This window comes from Centrocercus urophasianus, unplaced genomic scaffold, assembly GCF_019232065.1.
Source record: "Centrocercus urophasianus isolate 14NV4802_14NV808 unplaced genomic scaffold, USGS_Curo_1.0 seq_26, whole genome shotgun sequence".
NCBI classification, from domain to species: Eukaryota; Metazoa; Chordata; class Aves; order Galliformes; family Phasianidae; genus Centrocercus; species Centrocercus urophasianus.
Genome location: NW_024884822.1, coordinates 12,540,087 through 12,567,218, shown reverse-complemented (window position 1 = coordinate 12,567,218; position 27,132 = coordinate 12,540,087). Strand labels below are relative to the sequence as shown.

The window sequence follows — 27,132 nt, the reverse complement described above, 5'->3', positions numbered from 1 at the left end:
GTCAATCTGTACTTCAAAAGAAACTATTTTGTTTAAATACTCTGTCTACTGAAATTAACTTCACTGAATAAGTGAACCTCCTCCTCCCACTATGTTTTAAAACAAGTATTTAAGCCACTGTAACACTACTTCTGTCTAAAAGTGCATCAGCATAACATCCACAGATGAAAAGCAGAGAAGATGAAAGGTGAAGAGAATGTTTGTAATTAACTACAGAGATCTAATGGGCCATGCCTCCAGCCAAGTCTCTCAAAAATGGCAGGCATTCAGTACAGGCCATAGATGGACTGGCTGTGGTACACATATGGGCTGCCAACAACCAGTGAATGTCTTGGGTTTTTTTCTTGTTGGATGACAAGCTTATGGGAAGAGAATGACTCACAGTTGTAACACAGAAACACAAAGCAATCCTGGTGTATTGATGCATCTGTAGTAACAATTCAGTTTAGGCCCGGATAGGAAGCAGTGGTTGTTGTCCTTCATCTGAACATTGCAAGAGAAGGGGTTCTTTTCCCACTTCATGGATATTTGATGCTTGAGTGGGCTGTTGAACTCTTACTGGGGTTGCTGTCTGTTCTCATAATTATTTATAGGCCCAGTGGTATTTGCTCCCTGTTATTTTTTCTTCTGTTTCTGCAAGGGTAGTTTACCCTTTGAATAAGTCAGCCACCTGGCAAAGCTTATCATTTGGTTTTTAAGTCCACAGAGATGTATTGCCTGCCTGGTGGGAAAAATGAACACAGAAAAACAGGAATTTATTTTCTGAATGGCACTAACTGGTCCAGTGTCCTTCACAATGGCTTGAGCCAGATGCATCAGAAAAATGTGTAAAAACTGCATTTGGCCAATAGGCACGAATTTGCTACAGGCAGAAGGTTGTCCTTTGAAGGCAACCTCAAAGCCACCATCAGAACCCGAGAAGTTCTCAGCAGTTACAGACATTCTGTAGCCAAAACACACATGGAACCTTAAGATGCCAGTAGGTGGTTTGAGGTGCCAGTAGACTCCATGTGTAGAGAGGGTAAGCAAACAGATCAAGTGCCAGTCACAGCTGCTTTCACAGTCAACATTGTGGCTGCAGAAATCGTGCACTTAGGCCTTCTTCTGACTTTTGACAGATGTCGTTTTAAGCCTTGAATTATTTAAGCATGCTGTGATTAATTTTGAGTGAGTTAGGTGTTTTTCCTGTCTGTGAAAACATAACCCTTTAGAGACCTCATTAAGTTATTAGCTTCATCTTTTTCCAGTGGTGATGACTATGCAGTTCTGTTAAGGATTGGGCAGCATGAAAAAAAAAAAGAAAAAAAAGAAAAAAAAAAGTACTTATTTTGTACTTTTGCCTGTTGGTTTCCACAGAGCAGCTAAAGTTGGAAATTCTGAGAGCGATAAAAAAAAAACGGCTTTCTTTCTGATTTAGAACTTGTGTTTATGTGCATAAATGTTATGTATGATTGGAGAAGGTCATCTTGCATGAATGGAACCAGAAGTTGTCTGATATTCTTAATGCCTGGAGAGTCTGCTGGAACAACTCAGGAGAAAACTTCACTTGCTGTAATGAGAAGCCTTGTCTATGCTCTTTTCTTGAGACTAAGAAGTGTTTGTGTAAGCTTTAATCCTGAGCATTTCTTATGAAAGCCAGCATATACAGGGCAGCACAAAAATCTGGTGCTCTGACAGTGCCCTGTCGTGCTGAGAAAACCCTCTTCAGTGTTTGTTTACCAGCGTTCTGAACAGAGGATGCAGCAATTGGGCTGTTTTTCTTTCAGTGGCAACAGAGATCTGTTTTCATGTCATCTCTGTCTTTTCCTGTGCCCGGCTGGCTCTTCAGAGCCGGCCGTGCTGTCAGTCAGCAGGGGTCCCATGTTTGGGCAGGTGGTGCATTGCTAACAGTGGAATAGCTTCAGCAGCAGGAGAGGTGGCAACATGCCCACCTATTGCAGAACTGTTTGTAGTTGCTAAGCCTGATAATAAAGGCTACAGAGAATGAGCAGTTCCAATGAACCATGGCTTTCATGATTTCGGCAGGTTTGTTAGGACTCTGTCTTGACAGAGACATCAGAGGTTTGGAGTAGAGAATCAAATAGAGGATCTAGGTAACTAACAGCTTTGCAACTGTGTTACCAGTTCACATTCTCACCTGAATAAAGGCTGAGCCCTCCAACTTGGGGTAGGTGCCATCCACCATCCTTCACGCATGCTTCACACTCCCTTGTAGGAGATGCCAGCAGTTGGTGCTTTAATATTTCAGTCATTATTGCCAGTGTCCTGAACAGCACAGCATGCTCCACTGGTTTAACAATAGGCTATTTTTTCTGCTGTACTTTATCTATCCAAGAGCCTGCTGTTAAATAAAATGTAATTTGAAGTATGTAAGTATTAAAGCTACCCAAAAGCTTTGATGTTGAAGATAATTAGTAAGAAATTATGAGGAGATAATGCATGGGTGGGCAGACAAAGCTAATGAGGCGCAGTCAGGAGAAAGTGTGAACTGAAGCAGTTTTCTGTCATTAATAACCTAGTGACATTCCCATTGCATTTCTTCCCCAGGTGTGAGGGGAAGACACATTTGCAGAGCCAGAAGTTGTTTCTAGTCTTCCTATGTGGTCTGTCAAACAACACACACAACACAATCAGCTGTTAGCAGTGTTGGTGCCAAATCACTGCATTGGTTTCTGAATAATGTCAAAAACCAGATTCCATAATAAGCGATGGTCAAAATAGTTGTTAACTCTGGAAGATACAGAAGAGGTTTTTGCTAATGTATAGAATAATCCATGTTAAGATTAGAAGCTTCATTGCTGTACCAGTTCAATCCTCTTTACAGACTTCTAGCAGACTGTAGGCACTGCAATCGTGTTGGGAGTGGTGTTGAGTTTCTTCATAAATTTAAACACCTTGTCTCTGTGTTCCACAAACAAACTCCAGTCTCTACAGCCTCTTTCCTCTTATCTATTTGCTTTTTCAAGAGAAGGGAAGAATCACTTAAGAGTAGTTACAAAGAAGCTAAGAAGCCCACATTTCCATACCCAGTCATAACCCACCAGAGTAGATATCATCAGGTCGCAGGAAAACACTGTTATTTTTATTTGCTGTCGTAACAAGCAAACACAATTTTGTGTGAATTGTTGCTGAAGATGTTTCTGTTTCGTGTAGAGTTTCAAAGGACCTGCTTGTTTTCAAGTATCTTTTGTATTTTGCTTGAGTTTTATGTATAACCTGTTTCATAGAGAAATGATAGAAGGTGATGAGAAGGAAATTGTGGAGTATCTTGAAATCAAATATATTGTTAATTAAGCAGATAATAGTCCAGCACGAAGCTCTGTGGATCCTTTGTTTAAGGAACGGAGAACTAATGATATTGGAAAGACAAATGTTGAAAAGGGTTTGCCATGAGGTTGGGGTTTTCTCTGGAGGTTTTATTTCCATATACCTAATTACTGTGTTCCTTTAGTTCAACACAAGGTACTTGTGGACTGCATTTTATTCCATTAGTCTCCTCCCTGATGCTAACACTGCCCTTTTCCTTGCTGTTCATCTGTATTCTGCTGCTGACATAACTTGTAGTTATTGTCTCTTACATTCACAGAGCTGCCTTCTTGAGGATCTAACAGGTTATCAGCACTCGTAGTCATTTTTAATCTTTGTAAAGAATCATATCTTTCTAATAAAGCAAGTGATTAATTACCATGCCCTTTTTATCAATGTAAAATCCGTCATAGGTTCAGTGATGTTCAATTATAACCTTTCAAGGTTTGGTATAATCCACAATACTCAGAGAGACAGCCCTATTGCTAGGCAGACTTCTTCACTGTACCAACTATTATTATCTCCTCACTTATTGTTCTATTTATTTACAAATAAAGACCAAATATCCTCAGTGGAACATATGAGAAAATAATAATTCCAAACCCAATGCTGAAGAAAAATTTAACATCGGAAACTCAATGAAAACAGAAATATATCACCCATTCATATCATTAGAGGGTAAGAGCCTTTCATAAGCCTAAAACAAATGAAATACCTATGTGAAATTAGGAATATGTTTTTCATTTATAGAGAGCTATGAGGCAAGATGCTTTTGTCTTTTCTTAATAGCCTCACTTCAGACTCAATTGTTATAGATTACTGTGGAGACTTAATGGAACCGTACAGCAGTGCAGGGAAGGAGGCAGGAGAACAGTGGCTGATGAGCCAAATTAAGCAGCAGGGAACTTTACATGGAGAGTGTGAAACTGCATTATGGCAAGCCATATTGCTTCCTTCTATGTTAATCTGTATGAAGGCTGTGCAAAGCTGCTGAGGCAGTAAGACATCCAGTAGTGAGTAGCTCCCAAAATCCATGGTAATCAGGTTGGTCACACATTTCCCCAAAGCAAAATCCTGGCACTTCTCCTGCTAATTGATATTTTCCATGGGCATATCAGGTAGCCCTGGTTCTTTTCCGTACTGTGCACAGGAAGATAAATACATATGTGCCACTTGCTGCTTTGAGATATTTCAGGTGGCCTTCAGATTGCTTCCATCTGCCTTTTACATACGCTGTGTTCCTTGAGATACTCCAGCTTTAATGTTGAACTTGACAAAACCTTTAACCTGCTCAGTGGGAGTGCAAACCCTGCTTCTGCACTGTGATATGAAAGATTTCCTCCACAGAAGGAAAAACATAACCCACTGGGGCATTTGCATAAATGTCAGAGGATTTAGAAGGGCGCAGATATCCTTCAGCAGTAATCACATTTTTGTTGCTATTAGAATAACAAACTGAAAATCATTTTGCATTTTACTTATACCATTTGTTTTACCAAAGGAGGTCATTCGTGCCATGAAAAACTCTTTGTTTGTGAAACAGTCAATAAAGAAAAATAAAACAGGAGAAAGAATGAACTCATACTGCTAGTATTCAGAGTACTATGTGATCATTTTTAATTGTTTTTCTTTTGTCTAAAATTGAGGTAACCAACCACTAATGAGCTATGGTATTGAGGAGGTGATCTTATGGATAAAGTCTGCCATGAAGCGTGGGGATCCTTCTCCCAGCAGTGGTCATAAAATATTCTGATACGATTATGATTTCACAAATAGCTGTGGGAAGGGAGATTTCTCTGTCTTGCAGTTTTGAAGATACAGTTGCCTGAAAACAACAGCATTTCATGACAGAGGGAGAAAGAGGTTTGGAGATTGATTGTATATAGAGATCTGGAAAATATTAGAGTTTTCAACTTTGATTTGCAAAGGGTATTGATCACCCCAAATATTAAACACATGTGCAATCACAGTTTATCTAAGAACATAAATTGCCTGTTCATGGATTCAGCAACACAGTTTTCTTTCTGCTGCTTCCTGTAGCTGATGTACATTAAACAAATTGTACTGAAACCTTGCTGTGACTTGTTAATGCCATTTGAATGGCATTATTCTCTTACCAGTCAATACCAGTTCTTTTACCTGGTTCTTGTGGGGAATGTAAGGCAGATGTGATCTGTCTTTTTTTTGCTTGAGTTCTGTGTATAGATGGGAAATTCTCCCCAAATCCACTAAACATTGCAATTGCAGGAAATTTTCATGTGGTTATTGTTGTTCTCCTGAGCCCCAGTGCTGCCTGACAGGCACTGTACTATTCTCTGCTTGACTGACAGCGCAAGACGCAGTATGCTCTGAAATTGTTTCCTGGTACATCTCTGCAATAGATTAGCAGGGAGCTCAGAGGTGAGGAGTGTACCCCGCATCTCTTCTAAGATTTACTGCATCACATTCAAGGCTCTATTCACATTTCTGTGAAAATACAGGGATTTTTTTCTCGTATACAGCACAAATAAAATAATCCTGTCCTTAATTCTGTCAATCCCAGTCCTCCAAATAGCCAGCAGAGGCCACTCTTCTAGAGAACGAAGTCTTCCTCATACGCAGCTGTGTATAGAAGCTTCCAACTTTGCAGCATGCAATTTTACTCATTCAGTGACAGAGAAGCCCATTTCAGTGAACTGGCACAGAACTGGCAACCAGAGATGACAGAACTCTGTGTCTAACTCTACCTTTATTCTCTGCATTTCCTACCCAAGACCGATAAACCTCATGCTTTCATTCTTCCCCAGGCTCAAGTGAAGCTATGGCAATTCCACGGGATTCCTGAAAGATTACCAAAGACATTTAAAATCTTCCTGAAGCACTAATGATATCAGGCTGTATCTATCAAATCAAGCTACCAGCTCTGACAGATAAGTGAAGTAGAAAAGCTTAGCTTAAGAAAGTCGCTGTAGCATATTTTAAATAGGGAATCTGCAGTACTGCTTACCAGGCTCTTAAGCCTCCAGCCTCACAAGATACACAGGGACAGGTCCTTAGACATCAGCTACGTGGCTGAGCTTGCTGCTTTTTCACTAAGAATGGTACTTGTTGATGTATTGCAGACTGCATTCAAAGCATAAATCTTGAGTGCTTTTGAAACAACTTTTGATGACTAATTGAAGATAACATACCCCTCTCTGCCTCCCCATCCAAGGGAAATACTTTAAAACTGCCCAAACAAATGACTGAAGGACATTTCTGGGTTCTTCACAAGTAATTATGTGAACCTCCTTTTTTTTCATGATAATATCGTTAACAACAAAATACTTTTGATAGCATTACCTTAATAATATAGGAACCAACCAAAGTCATCTCATATTTACTCCTCCAGATAATTGCATTATCAGAAGGGTACATCATAGTAATGGGATTCAGTTGCCTGCATCTCCATGTCTGTTACTATAGATCCAGTTGTCTGCTTTCTGATTCTCATTGGTACAAGCAAATAGGTGCTCTGGGGTGTAATTCTCATCTTAAGTTAGCTGTCAAAAATAAAAGCAAGTCAGAAGAGGAGCTAAGTTTCAGATATCTACAGCGCTGGAATCTAATATGAAGTGAGATGGTTTCCGACCTGCTATGTTTAAGTCTTGACATTTCTGCATCAGTGCCATTTCCCAGCTAGTGGTTCTCAGAACACTTGAGAATTTTAGACTTTTTAAATTTCAATGGAAATGTACGTGAGTCAGATTTAGGTTATATAAATGTTTTCAGTTTTTGTTTTAGTCTCTCGAATGGAAGATCTTACATATTTTTTCCCCTTTGAATTATGTAGTTTGTAAGGAAATGTGCAGTGTAGAATGTATTAGGGGACTGTACTCCCTGATGTGACATAAACACCAAGCACTTCAAATTGTCAGCTATTACAAGCTTCAGTTTGGAAGTGTGTTTCTTAAATGGCAATTACTCTCACCATTAGAAGCCCCTACACAGAAAAGCAATGTGTAATGCCTTTCCACACAACAGACTTCCCAACACACATATTCAGCCATCCACCTGGAATAAGAATTTGAATTAGTGACAAAGATAACCTTACCCAGTTCAGGGATATGGTCAGCAAGTTCATGGTCACTTAAAATGCTGTCCTTGGTATTCATTATCTTTTATTTAAGGGTATCAACAATTTCAAAGCTTCAAACTTTGAATGCCAAATCCTGCCATCTTAAAATTGATTTCCTGTACAGTATTTTTGTGCAGAACTCAGATATCATAGGGCAGATGATGGGGGACTGAAAGTAGGAAGCCATAGGCAAGGGAAGTTGTTGAGATGAAATTATCCTCTTGTATCACATAGTCCTGCAATGCCATGGAATCCAAACTTGCTCCTTTTTTGTTTTTCCTTTTTTATTTTTCATTTTAATGTAACTTCAACTATGGATAGGAATATGCAGTAGTTAACATTTCTCTGTTTCACCAGAACATTAAATGAATAGCTTATTGTTTTCAAGCTAATCCTTAATGTAAGAACGCTTGATTAATATATACTAGTTAGTGAATATTCTAAACATATTGCATTTTAAACATAAAATTCTGTAACATACCAAATTTTAAAACTGACCACAAAAATGCTTATTAGGGCCATATCCTCAGAAGTGCTCAGCATGGCAGCTTGGTTCATTTAGTGTGACTAGCTCACATTCTTACAGACCCTTATATTAAGATTTGCTTGGAACTGAAAGTTCTATTTGCATTAATGAGGGAAATCATTCTTTGTGCTCTACATCAGGATGATAAACTGTATACTCATTGACTAGATTACAGGGACAGGTAAATACATAGGAATTCAGGGGGTTTCAAGTAGTAGTCTGGCTTTATCTGTCACACCTAAACTAGAATAGCTCTGTGCCATGCTATCATGCCTTTTGTGTGTGATGCCTGCTTTGCAAATCCAATTTTCAAAATGCTTCTCCAAGCCCACATTCCTTTCCCAAGAGCTGCTGTGAGCATATGCTCTTATCTGAGTACTGCCTTCTGGTTGACATTGCCATCTCTCCCTTCCACTTTATCAGTGTTTCTTCTACACTGTGATGTATATCCCATCACTAAATGCAGCTTATTTCTTTATTTCCACCTAATTTCGTAGGCAACTTGTTGATCTGAAGCATATGGATTTTCAGTGATGCATTCAACTGACCAGCTAGTTTTGATACATTTCATCAATTTTCAGAATAATAAATTCAAAGCTAAGAAGAAAAGCATGTTTGTCAGTGCTACCTTATATTACAGGATTCTGTGAACTCAAAATCCTACCAGATGAACTTAATAGAAATCTCTGGATATATTCATATGATCTTAAGATACTCATTTGATCCTTATTTACCTATTCTTATTAAGCTTGTTTTGTATATCTTCTACATGAATATTCTACATGAATGCATATTGTCATCTTTACACCAATTTGGTAATAAGTGATAGCTTAAGCAAAAAATTCACTGTTCCTTATTAGCTAATTACCTGGTTGCAAGTCCCAGCATTCAGCTCTTTAAGTGAATAAGTGGATGTGAATTATTCATTTCATGGAAACTGCTGTAAAGGGAAAGAAAGAAAAATTCTAGTTCTGAAAGCACTTTCAAGTACAAGCAGCAAAGACACAGGAAATTTAACAGCAGGCAGATGTGGGGTCATGGGCCCATACGTCCCTAATATTTGATTTCTATTTGCTCTCTATAGAACATATATGTTGCCAAGCTATCACCAAAGTGGCAAGAAATTTTATGTCTATTCTTCTATTTATGTTGATTTCTTTTTTGTTGGTTATTTTTTTCCCCCCCAAATACATTAACAATGAAATGGAAGCACTTTCAGAGATGAAATCTGCTGTTTAAGTAGACTTCAAGTTTTCTTGCCTGCTTATCAGTCCTGTGATAGCAATCATTTAACAAAATGTGAAATTCTGATCCCAAAGATTGGACTGTGAATCTCATCATTAAAATAGAAGTATCTGTGAGAACATGGCAATTTTTAAATCTGCAGTTTCTCTGGGACAGGCACTTATACATACAGGTAATGGCTCTACAAAGATGTTGAAAATTCTGTGTCCTTTTTTAAGGCTGCAAGTTTGAAAGTTGTACATAAACAGCATTTTAGAGAACCAGCACTCTGGGATTTTCAGCATGATGATCTCTCACAGTAAAGTGAGACTAATCAGCATTTCACTACAAAAATATGACAGCCCACCGCAGGTAACGATGCCCATCAGTCTTCTGTATTTGTAGTTAAGAGTGTGCCAAGCTTTCATTTCCTTACTCAAGCCATGTAAATAGTGAGGATCAGTAAAGCCCTTCTAAGTCCAGCCTTCCAGTTTTCTCCTGTTTCATTATAAAATGAAATGATCTGGAAATCTACCTGAAAAAGTAGTTAAACACTGTGAAATTCAGACACGCTAACAAATTACCAGCAGCAGAACATGCTGAGTTTCAAATCATCCCACAGCCTGAGGAACTGCTAAATTAATTAGGTTGATACAAAACTTGGAAGAGGAGCTACTGAGACAGTCTACTGATGGGGGAAAGAGGGATCTTTCTGCTGAAACAGTGGTACTGCCACTTTGATGCCACGCAGTTCCAAGCCCTGAAAAAAATGTCCGTGTATTAGCAAATACTGAGAGCCCATAGTAAAGGCTGCACACATCCTAATGACCATGTCTCATACAGATTCTTCTGTGTTCAAGGAGTCTGTTATGCCTAATAAATATCTTCTCTGTTGTTGACTGTTCAGTGCACATTAAAAGCCCTCATATTGTAGTATTGCTTTGGATTTAAAAAAAAAAAAAAAGAGGATTTGTGGCCCATTTAAAAACCTATCGGGCATGAAATTGATACTATATGAGGAAGAGAGAAATGAATTTCCTCATTAGAACTTGCACATTAGTACAACAGCTCTTGCCGTAGTTTAATCAGAGTTCTTATGATAAATCCTCACAGCTCAGTTATACCAGGCCTGCACACAGAATAATGCATTCAGGTGCTGATATTTCCTTTCATTATGTTTTTGAGCATCTTCACATTTCTGTAGGCATGTATATTTTCTATGAAAGAGCAATGCATCATTACGTACGTAGTTGAATTAAATACCCTGAATTGAAACATCAACTCTCTGCTTCCAAAGTTAGCATGATGTCATCTTGTCTTTCTGCACGGCTTTCTCAGCCCTTTTTTTCTTTTCATTATAGAGAGCACCTCTTTGTAGTGATGTAACCTTACTGAAATCTTGATTTGCTGATTAAAATGTTCTTCAGAAGAAGCAGTGGGATGCATAAATCAAGATGAAATATAGTTTGTCTTCCCTTAACATCATGGCACATTTGTATAAATTGAACTGGTTTTTTTTTCCTGAATATGAAGGTCATGGTTAATGTCTTGCAACCTTCTGACTGTCACTTTTCTGTAAGGATATTGTTTGAAACTGGAAAAGCATCTGATATTTGGATTTCCTTCTGCTCAGAGATCCAGTACTTATCCTCTCAGGTTTCCTCTATTAAAAGAGAATTATGAAGTCGAGAAGGGGAGCACATACTGGTAATATTTACATCTTTTCGGATCAAGACTGAGTTACACCATTTAGAATTACAGCAATGGTTCTTGCTCTTCACAATGTTCATGTCCCAGATTTGGGGCAACGCCTCCAGAAATGTCTGCAGATAGATCAGACAAATTGATTCAGGAAATATTACATATATATATTCCCTGAAAGAAGTAAAGCTCAGTTTCCAATTCCATTGTTACTTTATGTTTGATTTATTCAAGGTTACTGATATATATGGCTCTTTTCTTATAAGTACTCTATATTTTATCTTTGTTCTAATAAAAAGTACTATGTACATCACGAACCCTGAATAATTCAGTGTTACTTTGCAACTCAGAAAGCTTACTCTTTTTGATGGAATTTCTTGCCTATGTAATTCAGAAAGCAAGCAATTCTCTTATGAACAGTTGTTCCTCTGTTGTAGAAGTGTATTTTAGCTACCATGCTGTGTGCAAAGTTACAAAATTTGCTGTTGTATTGCCTGAGGCGACCTGGGCTCTTTCTCAGTGGGAAAAGGACAAAATAGCATTTTAGTTATTCCAGGCAGTTACTTGAGTGTCCGCAAGCAACTGCTCCAAGTTTAATTCTTTGTAAAGGATCTTTCTTCAGAATTATTTTAGCTGAGTGTTAGGCAACGGAAATGTAATTTCTCTTTTATCAGATGATGTCTTCATCAGTGTACAGGTTTTCTGTTGGGGTTTTTTTTAGAAAAAGAAAGCATTCTGATTGAACTGTGAATTCATTTAAAGCCTTCTAAATGTTGTTTTTGTGTTTTCACAAAAAATAAACAGCAAATGCTTATCAGGAGGCATACTGACTTGTCTCGGAACGCAGTAATAAGAGTAGAATTTTGTCATTGTACGCATTTGCCAGAGAACCATAAAAAAGTTAAGTGCAAAGTGTGTTGATTCAGCAGCAGCTCTGTGCAGGTGATGTGTTGTTGAAAATGAATGTTGAAGTCTCAAAACCAAGAAAGGAATGGTGGGCTGTGTGAATTAAAGGTTAATCACCAGTTCCCGTACTTCTGCAGCAATTAAAGTGGAGCAAGAAAAAAAACTTGTAGAAATAACACAATGGTTTGGGTCTTTTTCTTCTGTCCTTCTCTATGTGTTGATTTTCTGGGATGCACTAGTCCTACAGCTTCATATTTTGGATTGCTATCCTACCACAATCCACTTAAATTCCAGAGCTAATGCTTTAACTTGTCACCACTTGTCTTGCAATGCATTTGACAGTGTGCTTTTCCACTTCTGAGGTTTGCTGCCTATTTTACCTTTTCGTTTCACTCTGTGCACAAAAGTCACCATAGTCTTATTGTTTAGAAATTCTCAGTCCTCACATTTCTGCCTTTGGCACAATCTCAGCTATTGCTGGTAAATAACCACAGAGTAGAGTTAATTCTCAAAAATGATTTTGTAGTACATGAATTTTCAACTTTATTTGTTTCACATTAGAGAATTCCTCTTGCAGTGTAGAGTGAGAAATTGTATTACATATTCATTGCTTTTTCATAAAACTGGTTTCTGTTAACTCATGCTAGACGAAGGAATTTTCTTTGCTGTATTTATATTTATTGTACTTTAGAACCATCCAGGATAGGCATTTGTCTCTTCATTTATTTCCCATTCTATTCCCTTCTGGATATCAATTTATCTAAGCAATTGTCCATACAGGAGCTTGATCTTTTCCTGCTCAGGTTATTCCTCTCAAAAGTAATAAAACATTACACAATCAACTACATGAGGCAGGCCCTAGATAATTTATACTGTTGTATTCTCTGCTGTGCAGATTGCTAGATGAAGTACCAACCACAAGCAGTACCAGCAGATTTCATTCTGCTTGATTGGCTCATGGCTAAAATGCCTATAACTTCCTAATTCTAGTGATTTATTCTCACAATAAATACTATACCTCTAAACTTTTTCTATTTTTATCCCTAATCCAGGGATATTCTGCAGAATGTTGCTTGTCTTGCAAGGCTTTCCACTGTGGTATCAGGTTGACAGAGAGACAACTCCCATTTAATAGGACTGAAAACACTTTTCATAATGAAATTCATCTTGGAAAAATCTCTTGGTTTTGTGTTTGTTTTTCTCGGTGCACACTAAAACTAATATAATATGGAAACAAATCTTCCTGTGTTGATGTAGAAATGATGTTTTGCCCATGTTTCCATGGAGACAATCAGACTGTCATAAATGAACATGAAACGGCTTTTAGTTCTGCAGAATTCAGCTGCTGTAAAACGGTACATTACAAATCAGTCATATTCTGTGATACCTTCCAAAAGTCCCCGGGTGATCTGTAAAGACAGGTGAGTATTGCTGTCCCCATTTTAAATGCTAGAAGAGAAAATAGAAGGCGACACAGAGAAGCTAACTCATTTGCCCCATGTCACAAAGAATCATAGAATGGCCTAGGCTGAAAAGGACCATAATGATCATCTAGCAACAAGAACACAACAATAAGTTGTCCTTTCCTTCTTGCCCAATGACTGGGCCATCAGCTGCACATGAGTTCATGTGCTAAGAACAGAGTGAAGTTGTCATTCTTCCAGGACACACTGTTTTGAAGCATGCTAACAGTATTGTACCTTATAAACACAAAATGCACTCCTGTGTTTTACATTCCATACTTGATAATGTGTGATGCCAAATTCTGTTTCACATGTCTTAGCATATAACCAGTGGAACACGTAGAGATTTGCTCATTTCCATGGCTGAACACATTATCCAGTACAGTGTTTAAATACGATTAAGAGAAGATAGCCAGAGTGTCTGGCTGGGAACTGATGTACCTCATTTGCACTGACATTCTGTCTGTCGACAAACAGAGTGACCTTGTCAGATTTCCATATCCAGAATTCCCATTATGTGCCTACATCTCTATAACATCGTGTTAGGAAATAATTATAATTGTGCCTACTAGAATACTGATTCATAAAAGCAATCCTTTGATCCTTATTTTTTGTTATTTCCAGCAACATTCAGAATTTGCTTCTGCATTGCATCTAAAAATAAACTCATTAACATATATGTTATTCATGAGATTTAATGACGTAAAATACATACTGAGCAATGATAAAATTTGATTGGTAGGAGATATTTTTCTAGAAAGAAGAACTCTATATGCAGAGATATTTATTTCAATTATATCCTTGGATTTTTTTCTACTCATATTTCACAGTATTACAATGCATTATAGTTTTTAATCAAAGTTGGAAGAGTTCAGTATCTCAGAAACTATCTATCCAAATCAAATCCTGATATCTTTTCCCCATTATTTTATTGCTTCAGTTAAAGTATAGATTATGACTGCTGCAGAGCTGTTGAGGAAATGTTTTGTGAAATATGATGCAACTTCTCCACCTGAACAAATCCAAATACTTGTTTGTATTCATCTGAAATGGGAAAGGTGTGTCTCTAACTATGCATGAATAATTCAAAATATTACTTTCAGAAGAAGGCATGAACTGTTTTATTTTCAGTTGGCCTTGGAGTAAAATAATTTGTATTAAATGAAATCATACTGAATAAATGATTTACTCTAGTGTAACTAAAAGCAAAAATGGTCTAGGTCAGTTTGTGGGATGAATTGTATCTGACATTTCAGAGTTACCATGGGATTGTCAACTATACACATCTTAAATATCTTTTCTTTTTTTTTTGTAGTTTTCTATAGTTTTGGTTATTGTTATGAATTTTAAATCTTTACAGTTTATATTTTCAATATTTCCCCAGCAGCAATGAGAATGAACTCTTACTGACTTCTGGAGAGAAAGAAATGAAGTTGTGTTGTGGTACCAGGATCTGGAGATTGAGAATCACCCAATATCATGGGACCCATGCTTGATCACACATAGGGAAAATGCAGCCTCAGCATCACACAAAAGTAAAATATGACTTATAATTATTTCACAGCTAATGAGCTCTACCAGTGTGGATATCCATGTGCTTTTCTTCTCTTGGCCTCTCACTCATTTGCTAGAAAATTGAAAATATAAGCAAGCATCTTTTGGTCCAGAAGGGGTACAGGTGTGCTTGGAGGCACCGAAGAGGAGGCAGACTCATTAGTAGCTTTCCTACAGAAACAGCTATGCCTGTTTTGGCAGAGCAATGGAAAGCTGGTAGGGTGGAGGTCATTTAGAGCGAGTAGCAGGATGCCGGGTTTTTGAGATGCTGGGCTGCATCATTATATGGTATCTTTGTAAAACAAGAACAGAGCTGAGGCTGACCAAAGGAAACAGCCATGCTTTTAATTCTGCTCCTATGCTGAGGTTCCATTATTATAGAACTGAGTCCTCCCTGCAAGGTGGAAGCAAAGGTTTTTCATTTTCTCATGTTCTACCAACTAAAGATTAGAACGATCTGAAGCTCCCCAGTGCTATCTCAGAAAGCTTGATGCTGCATCACTCCAGGGGCTCTTGGGACACTGAGACCAAATCCATAGATCTCCTGTCATTAAACATCTATGGAAGCTCCATGAGCACTTGTGAATGGGGTTATTTTTGTACCCTTAATACTTCCTGGAATTAAAAATTGAATGGAACGTCTGACTGATGTCCTTCTGTCTGTGGTTTTTTTTAGGTTTGTTCTGCCTTCACTTTCTCCTTATGCAGAAACACAACTCTCATCTCTAACTCAGCCAAGCAAAAATCATCATACAGCCCAAGTGTTTGGAACACAGAGCAATGTTATGGCACTGAAGCCAGTTTATACTTTATTGAACCAGTGTGAGTGGTCTCTGCTTGCATGTTGGTTGAACTTGTGCCCTAGAGGCTGGAGAGTTTCTTGTACAAAGTGCACCCTGTGATAGCTGGAAAACAGAAGAAGTACGTAGCTGGATTTGACAGCTTCTTTTTTTTCCAGCAGATACATGCTGTTTTTTTTTTTTTCAGATTCCAAAGAAGGTGTTGGAAAGATAAATGTATTAGCTAAACATGCCTAAGTATGTGAAATGTTAAAAACTTGTCCCAGTGTAGAGAAATATTTGAGATTTTTTTGCAGTATATTGAGATATAAATCATAACTATTCATTGCCAGAAATCAAACTAGGAGCTTCTTGTTTATGATTCTTTAGAAAACCAATTTTGGTCTTTTCTAGTCTTTACATGTGTCTTTACTAACCAAATACCTACATTGATGTAGGTGGAAGCACATTTCTTGGCTTACGCTTTTCTCTTTTTCATTCTTTTCTTCATGTATTTTCACAGCACCAGACTTCTGTATATTTTTCAAGGAAATTCGTACTTCTCAGGTTCTTATCTTTGCTTTGGAAAGGAAATCTGTAGACTCCGTTAGAGCACCTTTTCACCTGCACAGCCCTTGCAAATGTCAAAAGAAATTATATGTCAGTTACATAAGGAAAGATTTTTGGAAGTGCTTGTAAAAATGAAAACTGATGCTTTTGTCTGCTATCCCAACATCTTCAGCCTCTCCCATGTTAGGGTTCTCCAAGCCAAAGCTGTGCAAAAATACTGTGCAGTGACGACAGTTTAGGATGTTACTGTTTAACTGCCTGGAGAAATCTTATTTACTGAAAATAACTCATACATGTCTGAAACATGCAGGCCCACGGTAATTAATTTTCAACTGAATTGATTTATGTATGCAAATTGCTCTGAGTAATTACATGGAGAGAGAGCATGAAAGAGAGAAAGAGGGGCTTAAATATCTGAATGTTAATTGAAGACATGTTCTCCCCTAGAGGTGGAGGAGGGTTAACACCAGTTTTCTCTCTAATGAAGCACACTGATTTATGCGAAGATTTGCAGAAACAGAATTTAAAAATTGGTAATCACTTGCAATTGATAGGGGAGGGTTCATATTCTCTTATTAAGTAACACATTTTAAAACCAGAATTATTACCAGTGGCAGTTCTGAGAAGTTACACTCAGCTCCAATAAACAAGGTAGTCTTAAGCAACTCAGTGTGGCCACTTATGAACCTGTAAAATAGGAAAACATTATTTTCATAAGGTTATAGGCAGAAAAAAGCACAAGGTCATCATCTAATTTAAAGCTGAACAGAAGGTAAATCTATGGAACAGATGAAATGTTAAAATCAAGCCTTCTTTTAGCCATATGTTGGCTATCATGTGTTGAAAACATGCTGATTTTCAAGCAAAAATCAAGGGCAAAGATTGGAGAGTTTTTTATTAATATATGCTTGAGCTGGCTTCATGGCTTCATATAGGTTTGCTATAGGACGGTCTTCATGGAGAACAGAATAATTCCTGCAAGTCACTGCTTAGCTGCTTTTGATTACATTTTCTCTTTGGTAGAGACAAAGTACTGATCTGAAACTTTTCCTCTTGGATCTGAAGTTCACCATTCACTTATTGTGTGTGGAGGAAGCTGGGTGAGGGTCAGCCTTCCTCCCCTTCCTCCCTGCCCACACCTGCTGTCCTCCACAGCTTTGTCACTGCCAGGCCCTACCTGCTGTTTGCACACCTAGCTGGAATCAATTAATACATAACGACATTGGAATACACACCTATAGTGTAACACATCATTTAATTGAGAGGCTTTGTTCTATTATCAGTCTCTTTTGTCTTACAATATGCCCCAGGATCTCTGTACTGAAGACAGCAGGTCCCATTTTCCAGTTCATCGTACCTTTCTCAACAGATGTTCTTCTCATATACTGAGAATGGTTTCAAGGGGATTTCATAAAAGCAACTGCTTTTGACATTTCATTACGCAGAAGTATTTTTGTCATTGAGTGATGATAGTACTTATTGTTAGGCAGTCTTGAAAACAAACAAAAAACCCCAATATTTACATAATGCCATTTCTTTTTGATTGTGTAGTTTGTTTCAGCTCCACTAAACAGCCATGAGTTTCAAATTATTCTCTTCCCCCAAACAAATGGTCATAAAAACAAAATCAAGCTCATAAATCTTGCTGGGAACGAGTCATGCAGTTTCTGCAGGATTGCACATCCATTGCTGTGACGCTCTGAGAGTATTTATTTGTTATCACCCTTTTAAAGTCAAATGAGCGAAAAATAAATTTATTGTGATTAACACGTGACCCACGGCTACAGCATAGCCTTAAACAGCAACTTCTCCCTGTACAGCCATTATCTGAACTACGGAGTTTCCTCTAAGTCATAAGTCTTCTTTTATAGTGGTAATATATACAGATATGAAATGCAATAGAAAAGTATCTCAAACGCTGTTGCTAGGTCTTTGTCCAACACTGATTTGTGTTGCTGACTCACAGCCTCAACTGGAGGGCACACAGAGGAGAAAGAAAAGTGTATACAGAGTTCAGACACAAATGTCCTCTGGTCTCCTCTGTAGAAGCAGCGAGGAAAAGGATTTGGCATGCAACTGGTGTTCGTAGTCCTTTCTGCATTGGGAAAAGCTGCCAGCGTGCCATTAGGAGGTTGTTAATGATCTGATGCAATCTTTGTGCTTATTTTTTCCCAATTATTCTAATATGTCTGTAATGGAACCAGAGAATTTTAACATAATTTGAAGAGATATCTCATGTTGCTTTGCATAATTAAAAGCTTAACTTAAAAAAAGGAATGCAAATCTTCTGCCTCTTAATAGCAGGAATTCTGATTCCTGCGTCTTGTATAAATAGCCTGCCATAGGTTTGGGGTCACTGTATAGAGGTGAAAGCTTTTCCCTTGTGCACTGCCATCAGCTGACTTGTATAGCTACCAGACCAAGAAAGTACAGTTTTCCTACAAGTAGTTGTAACCATTGAAGTAAAAACTTCAGCCCATCTAAATATCTCTTCACTTCTGCCCTTCCAGATAGGAAGAGATTTCAGGGTTCAGGATACCAGGACGGAGAAGCTCCAGACAATAAATGTTGGTCATAGAAACATCTTGATAATAGAAGTGATAAATAGTAAGACTTCTGAGCCAAGATAAAAAGCCAGGAGTTTTCAGAGGATGAAAAACTTCCAAAAATGTTCATACTGAGAGACATGCAGTACTGTGTTTCCCTATGTTTCAGCCAGCTGTCCCCTGGGATGGATACATACCCTTGGAGATCAGGTGTGCAAGGATTTGGATAACATGGGAAAGATCAGGACAGGAAGTTATGGAACCTGGACTCACAGAACGACAGAGGGACTGAGATGAGTTTCCATCTAAATGTTTGTGTTCACACAAAACCTTTAATTCCAATTCTGTTTGAACACCTATCTCACCCCAAAAAAATTTGGACCAATCCTCAGCCACCATTAGGTCACACTAACTAACCAAGTCACCTTCTCCTGCAGTCTCAGCATAAAGGAAAACAGGGAAAATATTCACACAGTGCAAGTAGACTTAAGGTGTTTTTGTTATTCTTGCCCACAAACCTGAGTAACTTCATGTGGACTCTAACATAGAAAAGGGATGGGTGTGATTTTTAAAGCTGATAAAATAACATCTATAAAACAACTTAACTTTAATTTTCTCCTCCTTGCTCATCTTTCCACTTTCATTTTTTTATTTCTACTTTTGGCTTTTCATTTTCAAAAACTTTGTACTCATTGCTTTAGGACACAAAGAACTGTGATGACAAATATGGTTGTTATGTTTCATCTTATTCCCAAGGGTCTTTTCTTCTGTAGATGATGAGCATCTGCTCCTAGTCATGTAGAAATCTGATTAACAAGGCATGATCTTTGATTAGCATATTTCAGAAATTGCTTCTTATTAAGACCTCTCCTTAGGGCTTGTCTGGCTAAGCAGTAGAACAACCTTCTAAACTTATTTAACATGTTGAGAAACTTGGCAGACATATAAATCCCTTTTTTGACCTCTTATATTCAAATAGGTCATACATTCTGCCTTAAAAAAAAATATATCAAAAAATAATAATCTAGACTGTGGGGGTTGTCTGCTGTCTTCTGACAAAGTCCACAGTTCTGTTTGCATTTAATAAACTTCTTTGAACTGGTTGCTTATAAAAAATGATTAATTGCACTTTCACAGTGTTGTCCATTTAAGGATCTCCATGAGATTATCCATCAGGAATGAAATAATTCATCCAGCGAGTGCTTATTAAAAGCCTTATGTATTCCTATTGGCATTATTATTATTCTTATTTTCATATTTTAGAAGACACTGAGCTTGAGAGTTCTTAGGCCTGATTTCAAAGGAAACAGCTGCTAGTGTTTCCAACCACATCCTTTACCATTGCTGTTCTTCAAACAACATTTGTAGTTGTTTGAGTGGGACCATTTTTTTATTTCCAAACCAGCTTTTCAAGGTTAGGATGAAAACAAGCATACCTTTCCTGTCTGCACCATGGGTGTGACTTGTAGGACTGCAGCACTGATGCAGTATTTTTTATCTAGGATGTGTCTCCAGCAAAAGCAGACAACGTGCATGTGTGTTAATACAGAGTGGCTAAACCAGACCAGTGGCTAACCAAGTTCTGCTCGTTAATGCTTTTCTTATAGATATCTGCCTCAGACTTTGTTTCAGTCTCTGGTGAGAGCTGAAGAAAAAGGATTAAGGACGTATGTCTCACCCACTGCTTTTCTGGGGATGTAATGAGCAGCGGATGGGGGCTGGTGAGCTGGGACCAGAATCACTGCTTCTCCTCACGTGTCACTGTTACAAAAGACACCAGAAACCAAAAGCAAAGCACCCCTGAATTTTCAGTCTCTGGTCTCTTAGTTGGGCAGACAGGCTTCTCAAACACTCTCTCTGTATTTTCCTCATAGCAACTCTTTGGGTGTTGTTGATGGGTTGCTTGTGGTACAGGACACAGACGGTCTGTTCTCCTTCCTTGCTCACTTTTCTGTCAATTTTGATGACTTTTTTTTTTTTTAAGGAAGAAAAAGAAGCTTTTAACACTTTTGTTTTTGCAAATTCCCTGTGCCTTTCATCAAAATAAATATATGTACACTGGTGATGCTCAAATGCCCATTGAAAATGTGTGATGGGTGTTAATGTGGTAAGAGTTTGTAGCTACTGCTGTTTAAACCTGCAGAACAGCTGCAAGGCTTCAGCACTGCAAGAGAAACACAAGTGTTATCTGCTTGTTGGGTATGTATTTACTGTCACATAAAGAAATCTGGTGCTTAGCAAACCATAACTTCTTGTACTTCAAGTAGTATCATTTGAAAGTTTCTCTGAGCTTCATGACCATAACTTGCAGTAAGATCTTTACATGGTTCCAAAAATGAAACTGAGTTACCCAATTCAAAAAATGACCCATCATGTGGGATGGAAAGGGGGAAGGAAAATGGATTTTAAAGACACCTTCCAGATGAACAGAAAGTTGAGTCTATGGCAAAATAATATCCAAAAAAGCTTATTTAAAACTCGCTTCAGGGTGAAATTTCTACATATGGCTGTGACTTCCCTTCTGAGTATTCACATAACCATTTTTGGAATATTTGTAATTCCTCCTGGCAGATACAACTTATTGCTGGTCTTTAGAAGCATCCTTTTGTTAGAGAATAAATTTAGATAGATAGCCTTTCAAATAGAACTTGATTGCAGAAAAGTATTTATAAGAGATTTTCCCTGGTGGGATCAGTGCTGTAATTGAAGTGGTATCCAGTACAGCACTGTATCACTTCTCTTTTTTCATTTGAAAGATTACCAAATCAGCACTCACTTAAGGCAGCAGTCTATAGAAAGTTGGCAGGAGCAGCTTGGTTTGCACGTAGGCAGGGCAGCAAATACTGTCTGCTTTGAGCTATTGAGCTTCTGTTGGGCCCAGAAGAATGCTACAGGGCTGCTCCTCGTGCACCAGCATCCCCCCTCTGCAAAGGAGCAGCTCCTGCCTCCACTGATTCCAGCTCTCTCACTGTGAGCACTAAACAGGATAATCCTAAACAAATCCTAATTTTACCACCTGAGTCCTCTGATACGTGCTTAATACCTTCACTTACAAGAGCAGAGGGAAAGCATGTGTGCAGCTCTAGCAAGACTCAGTGTAACACACCACATTCTAATTTCTTCATTACTGTTAAGAGTGATTTTTGTGTACAGAGAAACAAATAAAGAAGCCCTCGGAATCTCACTGCCTCTTTTCAGAGAGTGTTCACTGTATTCAGGGGGATTTGGTTCATTGCCCTAAATGGGAATTCTTGCAGGAACCTCTTGTTGAAACATGGCAGTAGGTTGCTGTGATGTTTCAGTCTTCAAATAAGCTTTTCACATGAGCAGTGTGTGCGCACATGTAGGTGTTTGTGTTCATCCTTGTGTTCTATCCGAGTGCCAGTTTGGGTAATTATTTTGTATCTGCAGTCCTTTAAATCTGTTTTGCATTGTCATTAGGGTACAGCATTATTCACTTCAGGTCCACACTGGAGAAAGAGACAAAGCAGCAGTGATTGCTCCTTGAGGAATAAAGGCTTCAGACCAAAGCTGGAGTGCAACCACCAAGTGGTGGAGCATTGGGTATTGAAGGATGGAGAATAGGGAGCAACTTTGGAGGAAGAATTTTCCTTAGGGAGCATGAACAAAGACAAGAACTTGGACATATTTACTCTGACGTCGTAACTCATCACGCTCACTAATCCCACTTCCAGCAGAACTGCTGCTGATAACAGTTGTATGAAAGTCCAGGATAATGTTATTGGTATTATTGTTACTTGTGGCTGTCTTATTCCATCGTAGCCTTTCTATGAAATAAAGAGCATAACAGAAGATTGTTATACCAGAGCTTCTTCCTGAAGTACAATGTCAAGTATTATTTTTAATGCCAAGTTATTATCAGAACGCTATTCAGTAATAAGAATCTTTAAGTATTCCCTCTATACTTCTACTTACACATCTCCATTTACCTTACAGTCTGCAAACAATGGCACATACTGCAAAGTGGCTGAGTATTTCCTCAGGACACTTGTAATCTGTCAGCCACAAGGTAATTTCGTATGTACTGCTAACTTTTTTCCTCTATGTTTGTTTTTTTGTAGCTCTTGATCCATCCAAAGATCCGTGTTTGAAGGTGAAGTGCAGCCCACATAAAGTGTGTGTCACTCATGACTATGAAACTGCCACTTGTGTAAGCCGCAAGCAGCTGGTACACAGGTAAGGGAACTACATTGTTTGATGGTTTTATGGCTTCAGATGCCCAGAATGATGGGAACAAGCAAAATGAGAAGCAATTAAAAAGAGATTACTACAGATGAACTTCAAAAAAAAAAAAAAAAATCAAGCTTCTGCTTATATTTGGGAAGGAACCAAAAAATGATGGAACTTTGCAGAGTATTTCCCTGCGAAGTCACATAATTACAGAAAACTCCACACTGTATTGTTGAATGACTGAATTGAGAGCAAATTGAATGATTTAATATGTTAAGAGCTTTGGCCAGTATGTTCATATTAGACCACAGAACTTCAGTGAGGAAGATGCAAATAAAGATAAGCCTACCAAGGATAAGTTGAAATATGCTACAATCGAGAATGAAGGATATTATAAAGAAATTCAGAGGAAACAAATTAACATTGCCTTTCATTGGAAGTAGAACAAGCTATAGGGAAACTGGGCTTGAGTATCTCCAGAGTCAGTCCAAGAGCCAGAAAAACTGAGAAATAAACCCTCTCTCTTGCCAACAGCTGTCAAATAAAATCTGCACTGCTGTAATGAGCAAATGTGATTGGTTTGTCTGTATATTAAGACAAATACATTGTGTTGCTTTCAGTGCATTTGAGTAAATAATTTGAAAACTTATCTCCAATTTCTTTTCCTATTTAGAAGGAAAAGAAAAATTTTCCTGTAACAACTCATATCCCTAAATGTCATTGCCAGTGAAGGCTGCAGTTCCATAACTCTTTAAGCAGAACTAAATTCAGGATGATCTGATTCCCCTCTGCCAGTACTACGTCTCATCTTATCTCACTACTGCTTGGTTGAGGAAGCTAATCCAATGGAAAAAATATATATATGTTATCTTAGATTCACAAAACAAAGTTAATGGTGTAATGTACATGAGGCAGTACATTTAATCTTCAGTTTTCCATATGTGATGAATTCCTGAGGATTTTAGGGGTAGTGTTGTGTCAAAGCTTACATTCTGGTGACATTTTTGGCATTATGTAGCTTACATTTTTGAGTTGAGATGGATTTGTGGCATCTGCATTGGATAGGAGTCATCATGATATACAGATATAAATGTTGAGCAAGATGCTTTCTGAGCTATTTTCAGTGTGTCCCAGAAGTGGTCAAAATGGTGCACAGCAATGGTATAGAAGAGGAGCTGAATATCCCTCTTTTCCAGAAACCAGGCTATGTTTCATGTGATCTCTCTGTGATTCCTCTGCTGCCTGCAGCTATTTCAGATAACCTTTGAGTAGCTCTGTGTCTATGGAGATGAATAAAAAACTCTCGAGAACTTACTTTGAAAATTCTCCAAACAATTTCCTGCAAGTTTTGTAGAACGGAAAGAACTACTGCTGAAGTGTGATAGTGGCACATATGCTGCAAGTGTTTAAGTGTTTTTATTCTCAAAATACCCAGCCACCGTTGCCTCAAGGGGTTGACACGTCAATGAGGTACATAACCAGGCCAAATTCCCTGCTATCTAACTCAGTGGAGTGACACCACTGAAGATTTTCATCTTCAGTCCCACAACTTTGTGTTCTTTATTCAGTGCGTGACCTGAATTCTGCTGTACATCTGTCTCCCGTCATATTAAAGGATGTGTTAATCAGGAATAAATGCATTTAAAAGGTGGAGTTGCACCTATTTGAAATCAGCAAATGCCAGAATATATTAGCATGGGCACACGTGTACTAAGAGCCACCAAATAACAGAGCACCATTGTGATTGCTTTGCCCATCCACTGAGCATTTGGGTGTGCACAGAAGGATTTTCCATTTCATGCATCATTATCAACTTGCTGTAGTGGCTTTACAAAGCAAGTAGGCTCAGCAAAAAGCAATCATGAGAGCAACATCTTGCATTATTGCTGAGGCATCCGGACAGAACTCCACTGATTTACATCACCTGATTACCTGGCCCACTGAATAGTTGCAGCCCAAGGAAACTGCATTTTTCCAGGCATAAGGCAGCTAACTTTGAAATCACCAGTGACAAGACAATGTTATTGCTGTTTTATTTCCTTTTTGCTAGAATACGCACTTTTTTAAACCACTTCAGAAATAATACTGTATTAGATAATAGTGTAAAAAATTGAGTTAAATGGAAACTTGTTATTGTGTACTGAGACCCTGGCTGCATGATGGCTAACTCAGTCCATAGGGCTTTAGGGCATAGCTCACTGCATCTGGCAGCACAAATATCATATATTTCACTAACAGAGCTGAGACTTCGATGCCACAAAAATTGGACCCACTGGCCCTGCAGGTTGGAACATAGGATGGGTCCATGGAGAGCAGCTCAGTGCAGGTGGATTGGGGTGGCTCTGCCCCAGAGATGCCCCAGAAGTTATCAAGGAGCTCCAAACACTGTCTGAACCCTCCTGGGCAGCCTCCTCCTTTCCTCCGAGCCACATGCACAGCCTTGGTGCTCGAAGACTGGGAAGAATGCATTTTGAGAGGTATTTCAGACAGATCATAGAGTTTTGACAGGCATTTACAGTACAAATTGGTGATGTCATTTAGAGAAAAGGCAAAGAAGATAAATTTGAAGGAATTCTCTTATATTGCTTAATAACCATTGGACTAATGATAGAGCTTTTCTAAATCTTTTGTGTGGATTAACACTCCTTTCAGTTTGGACATGATCTATGAGGAACAGTCTTTATTAGTCCAGTTTTGCATATAATGCAGTAGTTAATATCTCTCAAAGATCTGTCATGCATTTGCAGTCCGGTAAACCTTCATGCCATTCGTCTCAGCTGGCTTTGCTAGTATAGCTGCCTTTGAGGAGAGATGGCATTCTTGGGGTTTTTTTTTGAAAGAACGGAGTGAGCAGAGATGAAAACCAGTGGCCATATTAACATGGCCAGGGCTTACCGTGTTGTTCAGTCCATTTAGCTGGCAATCAGCAATTAGTTATGGCTGTAGTCACTCACAGAGCTAATCATGCAACCTTGCTGCTTCTCTGCTGTGACTTAGAAATGCAGCTATTTACTCAGTGTTTCCTCAGTCCTTTCGTGCCACTGCTGCTGACAAAAGAGGCCAATATCGATTTTTTTTTTTTTTAAGATCTGGAGAAGCTCCCAGATAAAACATCTGTTCTTCTAAATTTCACATCAAAGCCTTGTTCTGACCAACACATCAATGTTGGCAGCTTCACTCAGTCACAGTGAGCAGGCAAATCTCCCTGTCTTTCCGCACAATACCTGCCGTTGGTACTCCATTTCTGGCCCTGTCAAAAACAAGTCCTGCAGAAGATCCTCATATATGAAACTGAGCATGTTTTACTTCTGCTGCTCTGTGTGCTAATTACGTGCTTCAGGTTGTATCCAATTCAGAAGGGAAGAAAATTAGTAATTGCAGGAATGTCAGTGACCCACCTGCTTTCACAAACTGCTTGGGAATATTGCAGAAAAAATCTTTGCCCCACAACAAATGCACTTTTAGGTGTTTCTTGGAAAGTTGTGCACGCATGCAGGAATTTTAAGCAGCCCTATTCCTTGATGTCTGTACGCTAGACCAACAGTTGCCCTTTAAAATGCGCTAAATGGAGCCTATAAACCCTGACCCTGCTGTTTGATCTGCTCTCTGACTTACGCTTGCCTGTATTTTCTCTTGCTTTCATGCTCTGCCAGCACTGCTAGATGCTAACGAGGTGCTGGCACAACACCAAGTGCTCCTCTGGGGCTGATGTCTTCCTGCACTGCAAGCCTGACTCCCACATTGCCAGTGGCCTGACCGAAGGGAGGGAGGGCTTGTTCCTAAGCTTGTGGCATTTAGTGCTGAATGATTTATGTGGTAATGTGTATCAAAGCCTGAATGCATGAGCAATCCATATGATACGATGTGCTGTAACAGAATCAGACCTGGGAGATGATTAATTAGCTCTGGATCTACTAATAACCACTTTGTTGCCTGTTTAGCCTTGCTGTGATTACAGGTTGTTTTTTGTTGTTGCTGTTTTTTTCTCTTTTCATTTTCATGCTGATTCAGAAAATAATTGTTGTTCATTCGTTATTTAAGTACAGCTTGGGAAAAAAAAAGCATTTCACAAAGGGTATCTCAAAGTGTAACAGTTCACATTCCTACTGATATGTTTGTGCTAATAGCAAGGTTTTACTGGGTGTTTTCTCAAACTGTAGGACAGAGAACTCAGACAATAATAGGGCAGAACTATTCTGCAGTTTGTTCATGATTATTTGGCTTTCCTTTTCTCCACTGGAGGCTATTCAATTAGTTTTTCTAATAAGCT

General features: G+C 38.5%; 1 protein-coding gene across 1 annotated transcript in view; it reads left to right on the top strand.

The window, feature by feature from the left end:
* The window catches only part of SPOCK1 (SPARC (osteonectin), cwcv and kazal like domains proteoglycan 1), a 255,375-nt gene that overhangs the window by 119,659 nt on the left and 108,584 nt on the right, over nucleotides 1-27,132 (top strand). Inside the window, exon 3 of the mRNA XM_042826651.1 lies at nucleotides 22,754-22,868. Coding sequence (XP_042682585.1) covers nucleotides 22,754-22,868 — 115 coding nt within the window. The remainder of the gene's footprint in view (nucleotides 1-22,753; nucleotides 22,869-27,132) is intronic.